The sequence below is a fragment of the Opisthorchis viverrini genome (genome assembly GCF_000715545.1).
Source record: "Opisthorchis viverrini unplaced genomic scaffold opera_v5_493, whole genome shotgun sequence".
Classification (NCBI taxonomy): Eukaryota; Metazoa; Platyhelminthes; class Trematoda; order Opisthorchiida; family Opisthorchiidae; genus Opisthorchis; species Opisthorchis viverrini.
Genome location: NW_008752149.1, coordinates 100537 through 117396, shown reverse-complemented (window position 1 = coordinate 117396; position 16860 = coordinate 100537). Strand labels below are relative to the sequence as shown.

At 45.0% G+C, this 16860-nt stretch overlaps 1 protein-coding gene across 1 annotated transcript in view; it reads right to left on the bottom strand.

Moving 5' to 3' along the window:
* The window catches only part of T265_11374 (hypothetical protein), a gene marked incomplete at both ends in the record, with an annotated part of 13398 nt that extends 806 nt beyond the window's left edge, over positions 1-12592 (bottom strand). Inside the window, 7 exons of the mRNA XM_009178013.1 lie at positions 3603-3686; positions 5904-5998; positions 9208-9239; positions 11921-12064; positions 12098-12168; positions 12205-12296; positions 12333-12592. Coding sequence (XP_009176277.1) covers positions 3603-3686; positions 5904-5998; positions 9208-9239; positions 11921-12064; positions 12098-12168; positions 12205-12296; positions 12333-12592 — 778 coding nt within the window. The remainder of the gene's footprint in view (positions 1-3602; positions 3687-5903; positions 5999-9207; positions 9240-11920; positions 12065-12097; positions 12169-12204; positions 12297-12332) is intronic.
* Positions 12593-16860: the final 4268 nt, after the last annotated feature.

Sequence of the window (16860 nt, the reverse complement as noted above, 5' to 3'; positions counted from 1 at the left end):
GGGAGGGAGGGAGAGCTCCCTTATATGATTGCATACTTCGCATTTGTGTGACGTGAAGGTTACCATTGCGATATCGTGCGATGGTGGAAGGAACGTAATCGATTGTTTCATGGTCAGCTGCGCTTGGTGAATTAAGAGACTAACAATGAAGTGAAAGCACTAATAGAACAGAGTAAAGTACAAGTCACCGGGTTCGTCTCATAAAACTGTTTGTGAGTCGCTGGAGTTTCAGCAAATACAGTTACAAGGACACGTTGGATATGAATAACCCAGAAATTCCAGTTCCTAATTGAGAGTTAACGAAAATGCTTTTCCAAACGACCAGATGGGTGATATTGGTTGTCGCACTGAAAATAGCTATTGTGGTATCATTAAGGTCAAAACTGACGCCTGCGAGGGTTCTAGAGTATAAATGAGTTTGCAGTTCAGTGGTTGGGTAACCTAATTCAATACGCCAAGTGGATAACGGCATTGAATGTGGAAAAATGTCAGTGGAAATATCTGGCCTCAGAAATACACTGCTTCTAGCATCAAGTAAAAGCAGTTGCGACCACTAGACCCACGACAAATCTTGAAATAGCGACATCACTCTTTCAACAAGGAACACTATGGCTGGACACTGACATTTATTTACCAGTTGATCAGTTGATTCCTCTGAATTTTGCTTCGGTTGATTGGATCAAGAGGTTCGTCAAATAGGGACTAAATATAATTTAGTTCAAAAAGAGGGTGAAGCGATGAAGAACTGTGTTTGTGATGATGGCAGTTGTCACTAAAGTATGGTACAAGTCCCTCACGCAGTTGTCCGTTTTGTTTCTCATTCGAGTCGGGATAGATGCTGAAGTTATTGCACATACCGACTGTACGACACGCACCAACGATCACCACAAAGACATGGCTTTGATGTATTCATAGGATACCAGTTAGAGATATCTAAGAGAACTCAATATCTGGATTACGTATTTCTGTTGAGGTGTAAAGTCTCATCAGATTGACAAGACTCCGAAAAACGCTCGCACGCAAATGAAATTCCAGAAGTCAGGTCTGGGAGATGTCGGTGATCATATACACAAGCATATAAAAAATACCGTCCACCCGTACTGCAGCAAGCGACAGAGAGCAAAGGGGGGAAACGTAGGAAAACAGTATATAGCACATTTGAAACTGAAGGAGAAGCCAGAAGGTACGCGCACAGAATCGGCTACCTGTGTGCATTACGCATTTGCTCCAGTCAGGGTCTTGCCAAGTATCATCACGAGATTTCTGGCGCGCTTCCAAGCTGCTATAGGCTAAAAAGGTGAAAAACAGACTGGGATTAAGAGCACAACAGATTCACTGGTATTGATCAGTAACACGGCTAAAGTGAACTGCTGCTACCTGATGAAGAGATGAGTTGATAGAGTGGCGAATGGGAATCGTTCGGATGTGAACCCTTTCATATTCTAGACGCTATTTCACGCGAAAGAAGTATGAGGATTGAGATACTGTCAGGTTGTCTAAGCCTGAAGATGGGCAGTCGAGATGACGGAGTTCGGTTCGAACCAGTGATTTTCCAGTTGGTAGGTTCGCTCCTTAACCAATGATCTATGTCGAGCTCGATAGAGACGAAACCTAACAGCAGCCATCGTACAGCGAACCTCCTATGAGCAGAGATCCTAGTGTGAGACCTCCAGTTTCGACTTTTTACGGAAAAGAACAGCCGGACCAAAATGCGCCCAGCTAGACTGTTTTGCGAGAATAGAAACTATCAGGAATTGATATCCTGATCCATGGGTAGAACCAATAGGTCTGGCTAGAAATAACAGCAAATTTGCTGTTTAGTTACAGAAACTGCAAAGCTTCATTAAATAAAACAACCATTGAAAATGCCTTCAACGTCCCACCTAGTTCTAGAAAGATATATATCTTGACAGAGGTCCGGGCACTTCAACCAGAGCAAGAAGCACACAATTACGGATATATATGTATAGTATATATAACCATCTGTTGTAAAATAGATTTCGAACGTATCCAAGGTTAAGGGTTAGAGACTCGAACGATTTAAGAGGTAAACTCATAACCGGCTATTCCTGAGTCATTGATTGCTTCCATACCGGCTTGTGCATCTGGCAGAAGCTCAACATCAATGCATCGTTTTTTTGGCAAACTACGAACCAAAAAGATGTGGTAGCTAACCGACTAGATTTCTTCACGGCCAACAGGATGGAATATTAACTCTAAAGAAGGATTTTGGTAAGTTCCGAAAGCATTCTCTGTAAAAGACATGTCCATTTATTTCATACCGGAGCATTCAGCCTTTGGCGAGTCTCTCGCTGATAAACTAATCCTTGTCTAACCACAAGAATTACCACATTTAGAGAACAGATAGTATTATCCAATTTGCCTGTAAAAGGTTGTGCCTATTGCGCTAGTGAAACAGTAAACTAGTACCAACGGAGTAATCGGGGGGAAATTTGAAAGTACAGATCCAAACTGTTTCTGGTAGGAACAAACAACACCAGAGGCTGATTGTTGAGTAGCCAAGCCGATGCGCTCGTAAGATTAAGCTTCGCCAGACATTGAAACGAACCCAGGAACTGGCTACTGTATTTTCACACTGTTCATTCCAAACAAGCTTGTCGTTCATTCAAGCCTCCTTAAGGTTAGAACGGTAGTGGTCAAAAGTGGTGCTGCCTATACGACACCTACACAAGACAGTCTCCGTAGGCACCGCAGAATAGTCTGCCAGAGGTTTATTTCGTTTGGTTTAGTTCAACAAGTCAGTTCACCGAACCTGAAGTAATTTCACCTTCGTTAATGCTTTGTACAACGGAAAACACCACCAGACCACAAAATAGGTCATAATCAATACCAGTTCTTACCGGAACTGAGGGTTTAACTGTAATAACGGCATTTTCTCAGCTTAGTTCTCGGCCTGAAACTTCCAAGCTAGCGTTCCCATAAAAACGATCAACAACAAAAGTGCACATGTATGAACGCCCGAAATCAGGTCAAAGACGTACAGCGCCTCGTATATAATGTGCGGCGACGACATTCTATAAAATTTGAAGCCTTCTGGATGCGGCATTGGCAACCGGCATTCGGCAGATATTGGATCATGACTGACTGTTGGGTCCAGACTCTCGGCCCATCAGAGCTCGTCTTGATGTTGGACCGGCAAGCGGCCCGATCGCGGGCGGGGTAGGCTTCTCGGCCGTAGCAGCACCTAACTATGAGTTTCGAGTCGGGATAGATGCTGAAGTTATTGCACATACCGACTGTACGACACGCACCAACGATCACCACAAAGACATGGCTTTGATGTATTCATAGGATACCAGTTAGAGATATCTAAGAGAACTCAATATCTGGATTACGTATTTCTGTTGAGGTGTAAAGTCTCATCAGATTGACAAGACTCCGAAAAACGCTCGCACGCAAATGAAATTCCAGAAGTCAGGTCTGGGAGATGTCGGTGATCATATACACAAGCATATAAAAAATACCGTCCACCCGTACTGCAGCAAGCGACAGAGAGCAAAGGGGGGAAACGTAGGAAAACAGTATATAGCACATTTGAAACTGAAGGAGAAGCCAGAAGGTACGCGCACAGAATCGGCTACCTGTGTGCATTACGCATTTGCTCCAGTCAGGGTCTTGCCAAGTATCATCACGAGATTTCTGGCGCGCTTCCAAGCTGCTATAGGCTAAAAAGGTGAAAAACAGACTGGGATTAAGAGCACAACAGATTCACTGGTATTGATCAGTAACACGGCTAAAGTGAACTGCTGCTACCTGATGAAGAGATGAGTTGATAGAGTGGCGAATGGGAATCGTTCGGATGTGAACCCTTTCATATTCTAGACGCTATTTCACGCGAAAGAAGTATGAGGATTGAGATACTGTCAGGTTGTCTAAGCCTGAAGATGGGCAGTCGAGATGACGGAGTTCGGTTCGAACCAGTGATTTTCCAGTTGGTAGGTTCGCTCCTTAACCAATGATCTATGTCGAGCTCGATAGAGACGAAACCTAACAGCAGCCATCGTACAGCGAACCTCCTATGAGCAGAGATCCTAGTGTGAGACCTCCAGTTTCGACTTTTTACGGAAAAGAACAGCCGGACCAAAATGCGCCCAGCTAGACTGTTTTGCGAGAATAGAAACTATCAGGAATTGATATCCTGATCCATGGGTAGAACCAATAGGTCTGGCTAGAAATAACAGCAAATTTGCTGTTTAGTTACAGAAACTGCAAAGCTTCATTAAATAAAACAACCATTGAAAATGCCTTCAACGTCCCACCTAGTTCTAGAAAGATATATATCTTGACAGAGGTCCGGGCACTTCAACCAGAGCAAGAAGCACACAATTACGGATATATATGTATAGTATATAAAACCATCTGTTGTAAAATAGATTTCGAACGTATCCAAGGTTGAGTTAGAGACTCGAACGATTTAAGAGGTAAACTCATAACCGGCTATTCCTGAGTCATTGATTGCTTCCATACCGGCTTGTGCATCTGGCAGAAGCTCAACATCAATGCATCGTTTTTTTGGCAAACTACGAACCAAAAAGATGTGGTAGCTAACCGACTAGATTTCTTCACGGCCAACAGGATGGAATATTAACTCTAAAGAAGGATTTTGGTAAGTTCCGAAAGCATTCTCTGTAAAAGACATGTCCATTTATTTCATACCGGAGCATTCAGCCTTTGGCGAGTCTCTCGCTGATAAACTAATCCTTGTCTAACCACAAGAATTACCACATTTAGAGAACAGATAGTATTATCCAATTTGCCTGTAAAAGGTTGTGCCTATTGCGCTAGTGAAACAGTAAACTAGTACCAACGGAGTAATCGGGGGGAAATTTGAAAGTACAGATCCAAACTGTTTCTGGTAGGAACAAACAACACCAGAGGCTGATTGTTGAGTAGCCAAGCCGATGCGCTCGTAAGATTAAGCTTCGCCAGACATTGAAACGAACCCAGGAACTGGCTACTGTATTTTCACACTGTTCATTCCAAACAAGCTTGTCGTTCATTCAAGCCTCCTTAAGGTTAGAACGGTAGTGGTCAAAAGTGGTGCTGCCTATACGACACCTACACAAGACAGTCTCCGTAGGCACCGCAGAATAGTCTGCCAGAGGTTTATTTCGTTTGGTTTAGTTCAACAAGTCAGTTCACCGAACCTGAAGTAATTTCACCTTCGTTAATGCTTTGTACAACGGAAAACACCACCAGACCACAAAATAGGTCATAATCAATACCAGTTCTTACCGGAACTGAGGGTTTAACTGTAATAACGGCATTTTCTCAGCTTAGTTCTCGGCCTGAAACTTCCAAGCTAGCGTTCCCATAAAAACGATCAACAACAAAAGTGCACATGTATGAACGCCCGAAATCAGGTCAAAGACACGTACAGCGCCTCGTATATAATGTGCGGCGACGACATTCTATAAAATTTGAAGCCTTCTGGATGCGGCATTGGCAACCGGCATTCGGCAGATATTGGATCATGACTGACTGTTGGGTCCAGACTCTCGGCCCATCAGAGCTCGTCTTGATGTTGGACCGGCAAGCGGCCCGATCGCGGGCGGGGTAGGCTTCTCGGCCGTAGCAGCACCTAACTATGAGTAGTAAAGCGGTATCGGTGCAGAATTCAGCCTAACACTAAAGCGCTTAGTTGACTTGATTTTATCCTCTATGGGGGAAAAGCGTCGATATCCAAAACGTCCAGCAGAAGAAAAATCTAGGCCCTCAGGGATACTGGGATGGACCTCATCCGGTTACACCCATTGGACCAGAAACAACGCGAGTTCGTTCCACGAGAATATGCTAGATATACAAAAACACCCAACTGTATCCCACTCATTGCTGTGCTCAATAATGAAATGGATCGACATGTGACCTGTTTAATAACTCACCCCACAAATGATGGACTTGATGAAGTTCGCCTATGTGTGAGAAAAGCCCAGCAACAGGCTCACGTTGTTTTGATCGCAGACGAAGCCCACGTGCCCTGCAATCGGTGAATCGAGAACAATGATAAAACACCATGACCATCCATATGTGATGGATGTGAATTGTACATAGAAAGGTCTCTTGCGTTTTCGTCTTTTTACGTAGCGTCCATTCGGTATACACCAAAGGGTACCTGTGCCTGTTATATTCGGAGTCACTAAAGATGTTTGTACGCCGATCCGAATTCGATATTATGCGTCGGTGAAGGCGCAAAAAAGGTAATTCGCCGAATAATCAAGTGCTTTCCACTTGAGAGAGAACGGAAAGTTTGTTAAGTTAAGCAACCATCCAATAGGACTAGGAAAGGATCGCGTGTTCAGAATTTATGCAGCCAGGTCTCTTAAGCCGATATTATGGCGAACTTGTGACCGTAGCCCCAACTTGATGGGGTGGGGACAGAAACACGAAGGTATTTTGGTGTTATTAGAAAGGTTGTGGTAAGTACGGTCATTCTGTTTGTCGAAAACAGAGTTGGCATTCATTTGCTGGTTTTCTGCACCAAAGCGGTACACTTGTCTGATATGGTGAGCAGCCTTAGTCGAACTGACTGATAGACCTTGCGGTGGATGAGATTTCGAGTCGTGCTGAGTTAATAAAAATCACAAACAATCTTTCCGGCTAAGGTCCTTTGTATTCTATGAAGCTGCGGGTTGTACTTCTGACCATTTTCACTAGGCAAATCATTTATTCTGTGACAAGTTCATATCCCTACCCTTTGTCTTCTATTTTAACTAAGGAGCTCCGCTTCAGTTGTGCCCGTTAAGCTCCAGTACTAAGTACCGATGGGATGACATACCTGACAAACAGTTATTTAGGTCATAGACTCACAGAGAATTGTAGCCTCTGGCAAATAAAGACTTAAACAAACCCCGGATACCTAGTAGGCATTCTGCAAAACGGAAAAAGTAAAACCAAGGATTGCACCACTGACCAGTAATGTCATGTTTGAAGGCGTATTTGAAAACCATCGTTATTGGTCTGATGTAGAACAGACGAGGACTCGTACGACTCTGAATCGGAACCAAAGTACACATAAACTCGTTCGGTAGATTTAGACTTAACAAATGTCCAAGCGAATATTTGGTGTAAGATTCGTTCGATGCGTGATCAAAGCAACTGGGATTGTAACAGAATAACTACTCCTTATAAGTTTGTTTCTGCCAAAAGTTGAAAGACCTGATAACACATCATCTCTTTTGTTCCTCTGAGGTGTATGAAAAGCACCAAAAAACGAGCGGAAGCTGAACAGGAGGACTTGGCATGATCCACCGCTATCTGTAGCGAATAAATCAGATAAATAGGTACCTCCCGAAAATAATTTTGAAGTTTGAAATTAGCCTCTGCTGCGCAGCTTACCGGATCATAGATGGGCATGCATCAACATTCACTATGACTTATTATACCACATGGAACATTGCTCACTTGGTCGACACCAGCTTATGGGACCTGATTAAGTAGTCTGTTAGTGCGCGGACTCCAGACTGACCGTCTGTCTTACTTATCATTGCATTCCACACTCGACACGTGGAAACCCTAGAAAAGGATCGTACAAGGAATGGCCTTAATGTTCTATCAGAAAAATTGATCCATCGCCATCACGATAGACAGCATAACATCGGTGGTCAACATCGATGCCTCGCTGCAGTTACGAAGAGATTGGACTTCGCCGTGGTGTGACGGCTCATCTACTTCCGTGCTGTACTGAAGGTGTTCGTGTGATATTCGGAGTCTCCCATATCAGGTTGGTTATCGGTTAAAGTTCCGGCCAAAAGTCTCCTGGTCCTCTAGGTTGGTGTGTGGTGACCGCTACCTTGCGGTCTAGCTTTTGAGCCGAAGGGTTTGGTTGCGGATCCTAATCGTCTCCTGTCTAGGTTCGGGCGCAATGGCACTATCCCAGTCAACATGCAACTATGACGAAAGATAAAAACGTAGTCCCGTGCGACACGGTCATATGATCTGGTTCAAGATGTGCTTTAAGGATAAACAAAGTACCAGGACAGTCAGCAAGTTCTGGCCCGGAAGTGGAGTTCAAATTCATTAATAAGCTATCAACCTTCCTTCCGTAACATCTCCATAGCATCTCATGGTCTGACAACCTATTGAGGACTTTTGAGTTTATGAACCTTTGTTTATTCACAATTTCCTGTAGAAGTTCGGTATTGAAGCTCAGGGACGTATCAGATTTGTTTGCGGATCTCGTTTCAGGTGAGTTCATATTGATTCCTTAGTAGTTGACTGTCGTGCGAAGTGAGTGTTCAGTATATTACAGGTGGTTCGTGAGGAGCAACCTCCTAGCATCGGGCTATTTCGTACATTTATCTCTATTACTCTTAAAGGTAAGCTTGACCATCCCCATTCATTCTACTCCATGGACTTGAATGAAGCCGACGAATTCCTTGTGGAAGTTGACGGTATAGTACAGCCCCAACACAAACAAAACACCCAAAGAGAAATCACCTCCATCAAAAGCAAAAGACGACTCCCAATTCTTCAACCTATCTATTCATCCTCCAGAGAGGTAATATCACTGTACAAACACCTATCCATTGATCTACACTTACCAAGGGACTATCACCTTAAACGGTTGATACTGGAAGCTCTATGGACAAAATATCCGAGCGAGCTAACCGGCTCTTCTTAAATGGACTTGCCTTGGATTTACCGAAAGTTTATCTAAGGTTATGCAGGCAGCACCATTGGTCTGAAAATACCAGAGTTGCCATACAGCTGGGATATACAGTAAGACAAACAAATATGGCTATGTATTTATAAAGTTCTCAATGACTATGATTGCATCCGTTAATACGTTGCAGATAATCTCGTAATAAACTATCATGCTCTTTGGTTTAAATGGTCTAGAAGACCATTAGGCATATCTATCGCGTAGATCTAGCATTTCTCAGTCCTGAACATGGACAAGTATTCCATACCCATAAAGATTGTATCCAATGCAAGAAGAAGCTGAAATTCCATTAGCTCGGTACATATATCGTGCGAGGCTTCCATGAGTCAATGCCTTCAAGACGGGGCGATTCAGTGGATGAGATGAGTTAATTTCTTATTTGGATTAATGTGAATGATACCGTACTGCAACCGTGACAGCCTGAAACGAAACCCTATGGACAAAAACGGTCTCGTGGGTAAGGAAATGGTAATGAAGAATGGAAGATTCTGACTGTGCTTGAAACAAAATCGAATAGCACCTACCAGTGGTTTCCCCATTCGATCATTGTACCGGGCTGAAAGTTGATAAACGAAAAATACGCAAGTCATACAACACGAAATCGAGTAATTCAAAAGACGGTATTTAAATTTCCAGAAAGAAAATCGTCTGAACTTTTTCCAAGTCACCTAATCAGAACAGACATTTCATAAAGCTGTCATCTTATCGTGGTAGTTGGGCTTTTGTGCTGCAATTATCCTGTGGGCAATTCTGGCTGGAACTCAGCCCCTAAAGTCGTACTGTCCTCCGCAATAGGAGTGTGAAGGTAGTAAGGCGTTTCCCCCAGACGACCAGCTGTCCATGTTTATGAAACAAGCGATGCCGCTGTCCCTGGAGGACATGCTAGAAAAGGTCGGCCATAAATACGCACACTCCGATCACCCGATGGTTGGCCGTGAGCACCCGTACATTATTCAATACAGTCGAAATACTTTTATAACTGAAGAGTTTGGTGCCGTTCAGAATGCTGCGTGAAGTGACATTAGGAGTCAGATAGCTATGTCTTACTCTATGGGTCAGGCCAGCGCCCTAAAGCTAAGTGGGTCAGAGTGTTGAGTCGTTGGCTCCGGAAAGGGTTCCTCAACAAAAAATGTTGGCTCGTGGTTCGGACTAAAAAGTCACAGGCTATACGGGTACCCGATCGAAAACTTACAGATATCAATATTCCAACAGGCTATACGAATGCTCAGGTTGGCTGACAATGTCCTGATGAAATCCATCTTCGCGGCTGATGCTTATGGCGAAGACAGTGAGGAACGGCTTATTCGATTGCGCTTAAGATCATTTGATTCTGGGTAGCACAAACTTTCAGAAAAAACGCCCATACGGCGTGCCTTGGAGGCAACCAACTGGAAACCAGCCGTGGACTCAGTTGGACCGTGTGGCAATTAATTACCGGTAGGGAGTTTCGACACAAGAATATCGTTCTCTTTGGAGTACACCACTTGACTCCGATCACGGCGTGGTGAATGCACGTCTATATACTTGCTTTCTCTCTGGAACAAGTCTGTTGATACAAAGGCATTCAGTTTACCACCTGTAGAGCATCTCTTTGGCTCAACAATATCGAGTTGAGTTGGTTTAGAAGCTCCCAGAACTCGACAAGATCATCGGTAATTTGGATGACGACTGAAGAAACGTGAAAGGGGCCATGCTCACATCTTCTCAAACTGTGTGCCAGAGGTCCACTTCACACCCCAAAGAACACTGTATCCCATCAAGGTCAGCCTCTCGGACTGAGACCAGAAAAACCATACCAGAAACAAATGGTTGTGATGTCCTCCCGGATAGGACCACGGGATGAGACAAACCAGTGGTTTGTGGTCCTGGCAGATATGGCTGTGTCATGCAGCCAATAGCAATCTTGCACCAAAGCTATTACCTTCACTGAGTAGCTGTCACCTCATGGCATACTGGGCAAACAGATTGATTTGTAAACGGTGCGCAGATGAGATCCTCGCTTCGAACGCGTAGCTTTCATTCCCATATTCTCCCCTTCTCGACGAAAGAAACCACGGCACCTGGAACCAATGCATTTTGACGCACGGTTTGTGAGCTGAGGAACGGAACTGAAACATGTAAACAGGATCACCAGCTTGACCACAATCAATGGTTACAAATAGGCCTACATCAAATCGGTCGTTGAACACAACACTTAAATTCCATCGTGTCGGTTAAGATTAGCTGAACCGATAGGTGAATATTATAGGGCGGTAAATACAGTTATCTTTTAACAGGGGAATCAAGAAGAGAAACATTCTTCAGGATAGTTCACAACTAGCGTTCCTTGACAGACTTTAACAAAGTTTCTTCTCTCTGAAAAGGCCACCCCTAATCATCGTGGTTTTCTCTAGTGTTCCTATATGGTTCTTTCATAAGTGAAGGAAACCGTGAACCCGGAATGTATAAGAAAACGTGGCAAAAACTCAAGCAGCATTTCAACTCTGAACGACGTAGGTTTGAGACACCGGGCCAGCTCAAATATGGTTCGTTGACAATGTCAAGCAGGTGCGAATGCATACCCCGAAATCCTATTGGCACTACACAGTAAGTGTAACAGTAACCCGTGCGTTAAAAGGAATAACAGTGAACCATGTGGATACGGAACAGAAATCCCACAGAATTCATCTATTTCCATTTTTACTTCATGTTATCAGGTCGTCGCTTATTCTCCGATAAAATTTTCGCCAGCGAAGGTATGAAAAGGAAAACATCACCCTTGACAGACGGTGGTTAAGCGTGCGTAGTACGATGAGGTCAGCTAGCCATCATACGGTACAAAAATACCGATGATAAGATGTCTGGGGACAGGTGGACAATCTCCAAGGTCAACACAACTGATGAACAACCACCTGACTAGCCATGACTGAGTTCAACATGCGAAACAAACGATATCTTCCCTAGATGGTGTATTCGTCGATTACCAGTGGTGTACTACATAAGATAAGGATAAGATCTAGTTCGTGCCCGGATTTCAAGTAGAAATACTAAAAAATTAAATAAAACGAAGAGCAGGAGTATAAAACCACATAATTATGAGTTGCATTGCATCAGATTCATATTGGAGCCCCATACCTTCATCCTCTAGTAGGGGTTAACGATTAGTTCACGAAAAGTCTGGTATGAGAGAGCAGCTTGAAGTAGCACGTTGGCAACATTGGGACACAACTTTAAGTTTAGCATAGTTATAACACTCACCTTCAGAGCGTACGAACGCAATTCATAAATATTGTTTTCATCAGGCCTTGGGGTAGGGTCTGGCCAGAAGCTGAAGGTTAAGCAAATTTCGTTCTTTCTCGTGTGCAACATTACGTTCCTTCGGTGTCGGCTTTCGGTCAATTCCTGAAAAGGTTACCAATGGTGGAAGGCGGTTACCTTATGCGATCTATATATCTCTGTATGTTGGCTAAGGCCTGGGTAACCGGCAGAATACTTCCATAAGTGATCTGTGCAACGGTCATGAAGACGTAAGCAGAACCTACATGCTGTATCCTGAAATCCGATCTCGCAAGTCCAGCTTCCCAGAAGCTCCGAGTTGCTATCAGTCTTAGAAAGAACATTCACAAAATGCTCCCTTTCATAAACATTATCGTGGAAATACACAACTCACATTTCCTTGAGGTATTCACACATGAACTGTGGTTTCACGACATGAGTTTGTAACTCGAAAATCGTCACAGTGTTCGACAACAGACCGGACTGAGATTCCTTTGAATCACTTCGGCTGAGCATTGAAGCCAGCCAACTGTCACCACGATCGTGCTTTGTCGATGCCCAACGTTTGAAGAAGCTTTTCTGGGTTGTTGAAGGCACTGCAACGGAAATCCATCGCCCCGGGCGGGTAAGTAAGGACAATGACCGTAGAGCCATGATGCGCCGTAAAAGGCTTTATCGGTGAAATTTGGTGGCTGATAGAAAAAATCTTGGACTCTTAAGATTCCCAACGGGTAACGCGCGATTAATGAGCTAAAAACAAATGATAAGGGTGACAAGAATCTAGCTAACAAATTATGATCCCAATACAGGCAGAATCTAATGAACCATAAGACTGAGTTTACTCTCTGCAAACCTTACGGTTGCAAAGCATCAGTGATGAACACCGATGTTGTGCTGTCAATGATGATGACTGTTTACAGTATACGGAACTTCGAAACGGACGCTGAATATTGTTTACGAAGAAATGCAGTTTTCCTGTAATGTATTCGATAAAAGCTTGTCGGATTCATTAAGCACTTCATCGAAAGGAATACCGGTGGCTGAAGATCTGGTCCGATCCTTATTTTGTACATCCTAACTCACACGGGCGGCAAGCTAGAATCAAGGACGTTGCACACGTGAATACATTAACAATGATCCCATGGGAAAAGTCACTCCCGTAAAAACTCGACTGGTTTTAATAATAAATAACAGCCGTTCAGCCGTAACACCCTTTCGATGCCTAGTTGCCGCGTCAGTCGGAAAAAGAACGGGGGATGAGATACTGCCACGTCGCCCAAGCCTAGGCAGGGGGAGTCGAAAGGCGCAGGCCGGGTTCGAGCCAAGGACCTTCTGGTCAGTAAACCGCGCTCTATAACAGCCGTTCAGCCGTAACACCCTTTCGATGCCTAGTTGCCGCGTCAGTCGGAAAAAGAACGGGGGATGAGATACTGCCACGTCGCCCAAGCCTAGGCAGGGGGAGTCGAAAGGCGCAGGCCGGGTTCGAGCCAAGGACCTTCTGGTCAGTAAATCCGCGCTCTAACCACTGAGCCGTCTCGCCCGAGATGGCCAAGCCTCGCAGCCGCACTACAATAAAGAGCGAACTGTAGTGTTATATGCATCCTCTGGGAGCCAGCGAAATGCCCATTGATACCAAAAATGGCGCCAGTTGACAAACAATTCCGGTCTTTGCGATTCGTGCTCCCACCTCGTCTGTCACACTGCCGTGAGCTGATGCAAATTCCAACATGCGTACAGCGATCCAGTGTCAATTCTTGGATTCTTAGAGGCATCTCCAAGGATTGTACGTTTCGCAAAAAAAGTCGCACTCTGTGGGTGCGAAGTACATGTCGAAGGGCTGAATAACCTTGTTCAATTAATCTAGTAGTACTTGCGCCTACTATTCTATTCTGGAAATGACAACAATGTGGTCTGGATATTTATTTGGAAAGATTCAAGAACTGGGGTTTCACGGAGCTTCTAGTTTTCGCCTCATTACCACATTAATGTTGAAATTTTCAAAAAAGGGAGAGTAAACACTCTTGTTAGACGCCACTGTTTGTAAGAAAACTTGTGAAGGGCTCCCCATATACTCTTATGCGCCCACATGTGAATATACATATCACCATAAGCAGCCGTAAAAACCACGTTCTTGTAGTGCAGTGGAGCTGTGGAAGTTTCGTTCACCGATTATTCGGGGAGGGGGGAGATGCCTACTCATTGGAGACGGTAGCTGATATAGTTGGGCAGGTTAGGAGGGGAACTATGAACTGAAGGCAATAGCTTGCATGCACGAACGCCACTGGGGGCTCGGCTGCGAGGTGTCTTACGATGTTCCTAATCATTGATGAGTCCCATCTCGGGGTTTCTATCCAGGGATACGGCAATGACCAAGATAACTGAGTTTTGCCGGTAGTTGCTCACAAACTTCGCTGCAAGTCATTGTTCGAACTCCACTGGCTCGTTTTCATCAATCACGTGGTTGTGCGAAAAGAGCCTTCGAGGAAGCTGGCAACCAAGCCAGCACAGTGGGGCGTGATCAGTTCATCTGTCGTGGGTGACTCGTTTCTTCAGAAAACCGTTCGACGTACTTCAGTATCTCTGATCCAGTTTTCACATCAGACCCAGGCGGTGCTTCGGATACATTGAGGGTCAAACAGTAGAAGTCTTTTGACGTATTCGACACAGTGGCCATGTTTCTGACCTGCATGATAATACAGAGCGCACCTCGAGATTATAAACTCGACCCTGGGGTTAAGACCCACCACGTCTTGCAGCGAAAATTTGCAGGTGCGAAGTGCATGTTGAACCGTGAGGCAGAATTGCTCAGATTATTCGACATCGTCTAAATTGAGATGGCGTCGTGTCCAAGGAAAGCTATGTTGTCTGCGCACTGGGTATTTGTGAATGAGTGCCAGTGCCCTCCAAATGGGTGTAGACGCAGCAAAGCAGTGGTCGTTGGACTGGCACCTTCCTCTGAATGACGAAAAGTGCGTCCATATGTCATTTGGAGGAGACTCAGCGAATGCCTTTGTTATGCATGGCGAGAAAGGACCATAAAACATCATGAGAATAGATGCCAAAAAGGATTTGGGTATGTGGGTCTCCTCAAACTTGTCCTTCTCACGACACCATGAGAAATCCGCCCAAAAGGCATTCGCCATTTTACGGATGATCCGACGCACCTTCTCCCGTATTACTCGCATAGACTTCCAAATACTCTATGGGGTCTACGTCAGACCGCTCCTGGAGTACGCCAACCAAGTTGCTACTCAGGATGCACCAAAGACGTCACCCTCATTGAGCGTGTCTAGTGAGCCGCTACGAAAATGGTTGCCGGCCTCAAATCCGTGGACTACGAAACGCGTCTCGCGATGCTTGATCTCTTTCCCCTGGAGTACCGTCGCCTCCGAGGGGATCCACTTCTCACTTATGCCCTGTTTGAACAAAGCTTGGCAAACAGGTTTTTTACCGTTGACCCAGCAAACACACGGCGGGGACATAGATTTTTAAGCTCACAGCGCGCACATTCATGAGACAAAATTTTTCCTCATTGCGGGCAGTAGCTGCATGGAATGACCTTTCTCCGACGGTTGTCCACGCTCCTTCTAGAACCCAGTTTAAAGCACTATTAGACATTTATTTATACGAATCCTCGCGCTGGCAAGCATACTGCCCCGCGCTGAGAACATAAAGAGCAGTGCTACACCCTTTTTTCACTTATGCCTTTCAGGTGAACGACAGCCACCGACCGACAAGAACAAAACCGACCTGGGAAACTGGGCAAAAGCCTCGATCCTGTGTATCCATCCGTGAATGCCCTGAATGCATTCTGATCCCACAGCCATTGGAGGCTGGGATTGCGCTTCGCATTATCACATCATGCGCGAAGTTAAAGAGGGAGGGCAAAAAAGAAGAGCCTTCTACGATATCGCTTGATGAAGTGTACGGAGGCCAGCCGTCCCTAATAACCGAACATCACCATTTGGAAGGATGAGTCACGTTCAGCACACGGACCAAACGAAGGCGTGCCCTGATTGATCAGAATGTCAGCCAATCCGGATCGAGGATCTTTGACTCGACGCTTCTGGCCAACTCACGGAGATTCTAGCATGACCTTGTGGAACAACCTGTGATTGCCCTATAGATACAGTTGTAGTAATTTCCCTTGGTGTCCATAAAGGGTTGTGTACAGCTTCCGTGCCTTTTGATATACCATAGTGGGTGGAGCAGGAAGCCAAGGGACCGATACAGAGTTGCACCACCGTTCAAGGAAGACACAACATCAAGTGAACTAAAGTTAGACCTTATCGGAGACTTTCACACGTCTGCGGGATCTGGCATACAGGACGGCTAGGGACTTACCGGGCATCTGTCTTCCATAGGCACTGCCATCTTGCAGTGCCTAATGTTTCACAGCTTTCAAGTCAAGAAGCCAACCATTGTTGGTTGCTAGAAGCGGTGTCACTGCTCCAGAATTTGACGGAGGATGAATTGTGATCGTTACATCCCACTACAAGACGGAATCCAGCTAGGCCTTCACGGATCTGTCTCACCCTTTGTTCAGCAAAACCTTCGACGGAGAACACCAGAGAGCACCTTCAATTCCACAGGTACCAGGTTGATGTGACGGTGGTTTTCACACAGCGCCAGCGTACTCTTTTTGATGGCAGGAATAACTGCCAACATGTTCTTTTCTGAAGTCACTTTCTCCTGACTCCATATCGCACGTACGATCTCTGTTACTAGGGGTTCTTCGGCTTCGTTGAAGAGAAGTGGACGCAAACTGGTCCCGGCGCCTTCTCGAGTTTAAGTACGAATATTTCGTACTTTGCTTCCTCTTCCGATGGCAAATAAAGGCTCATATTCCACTCACCCGTATGCACTGTCTCCACAGGCTGTGTTGCAGGTGACCAGCCAAACTGTTCCTCGGAGAGTTCGGC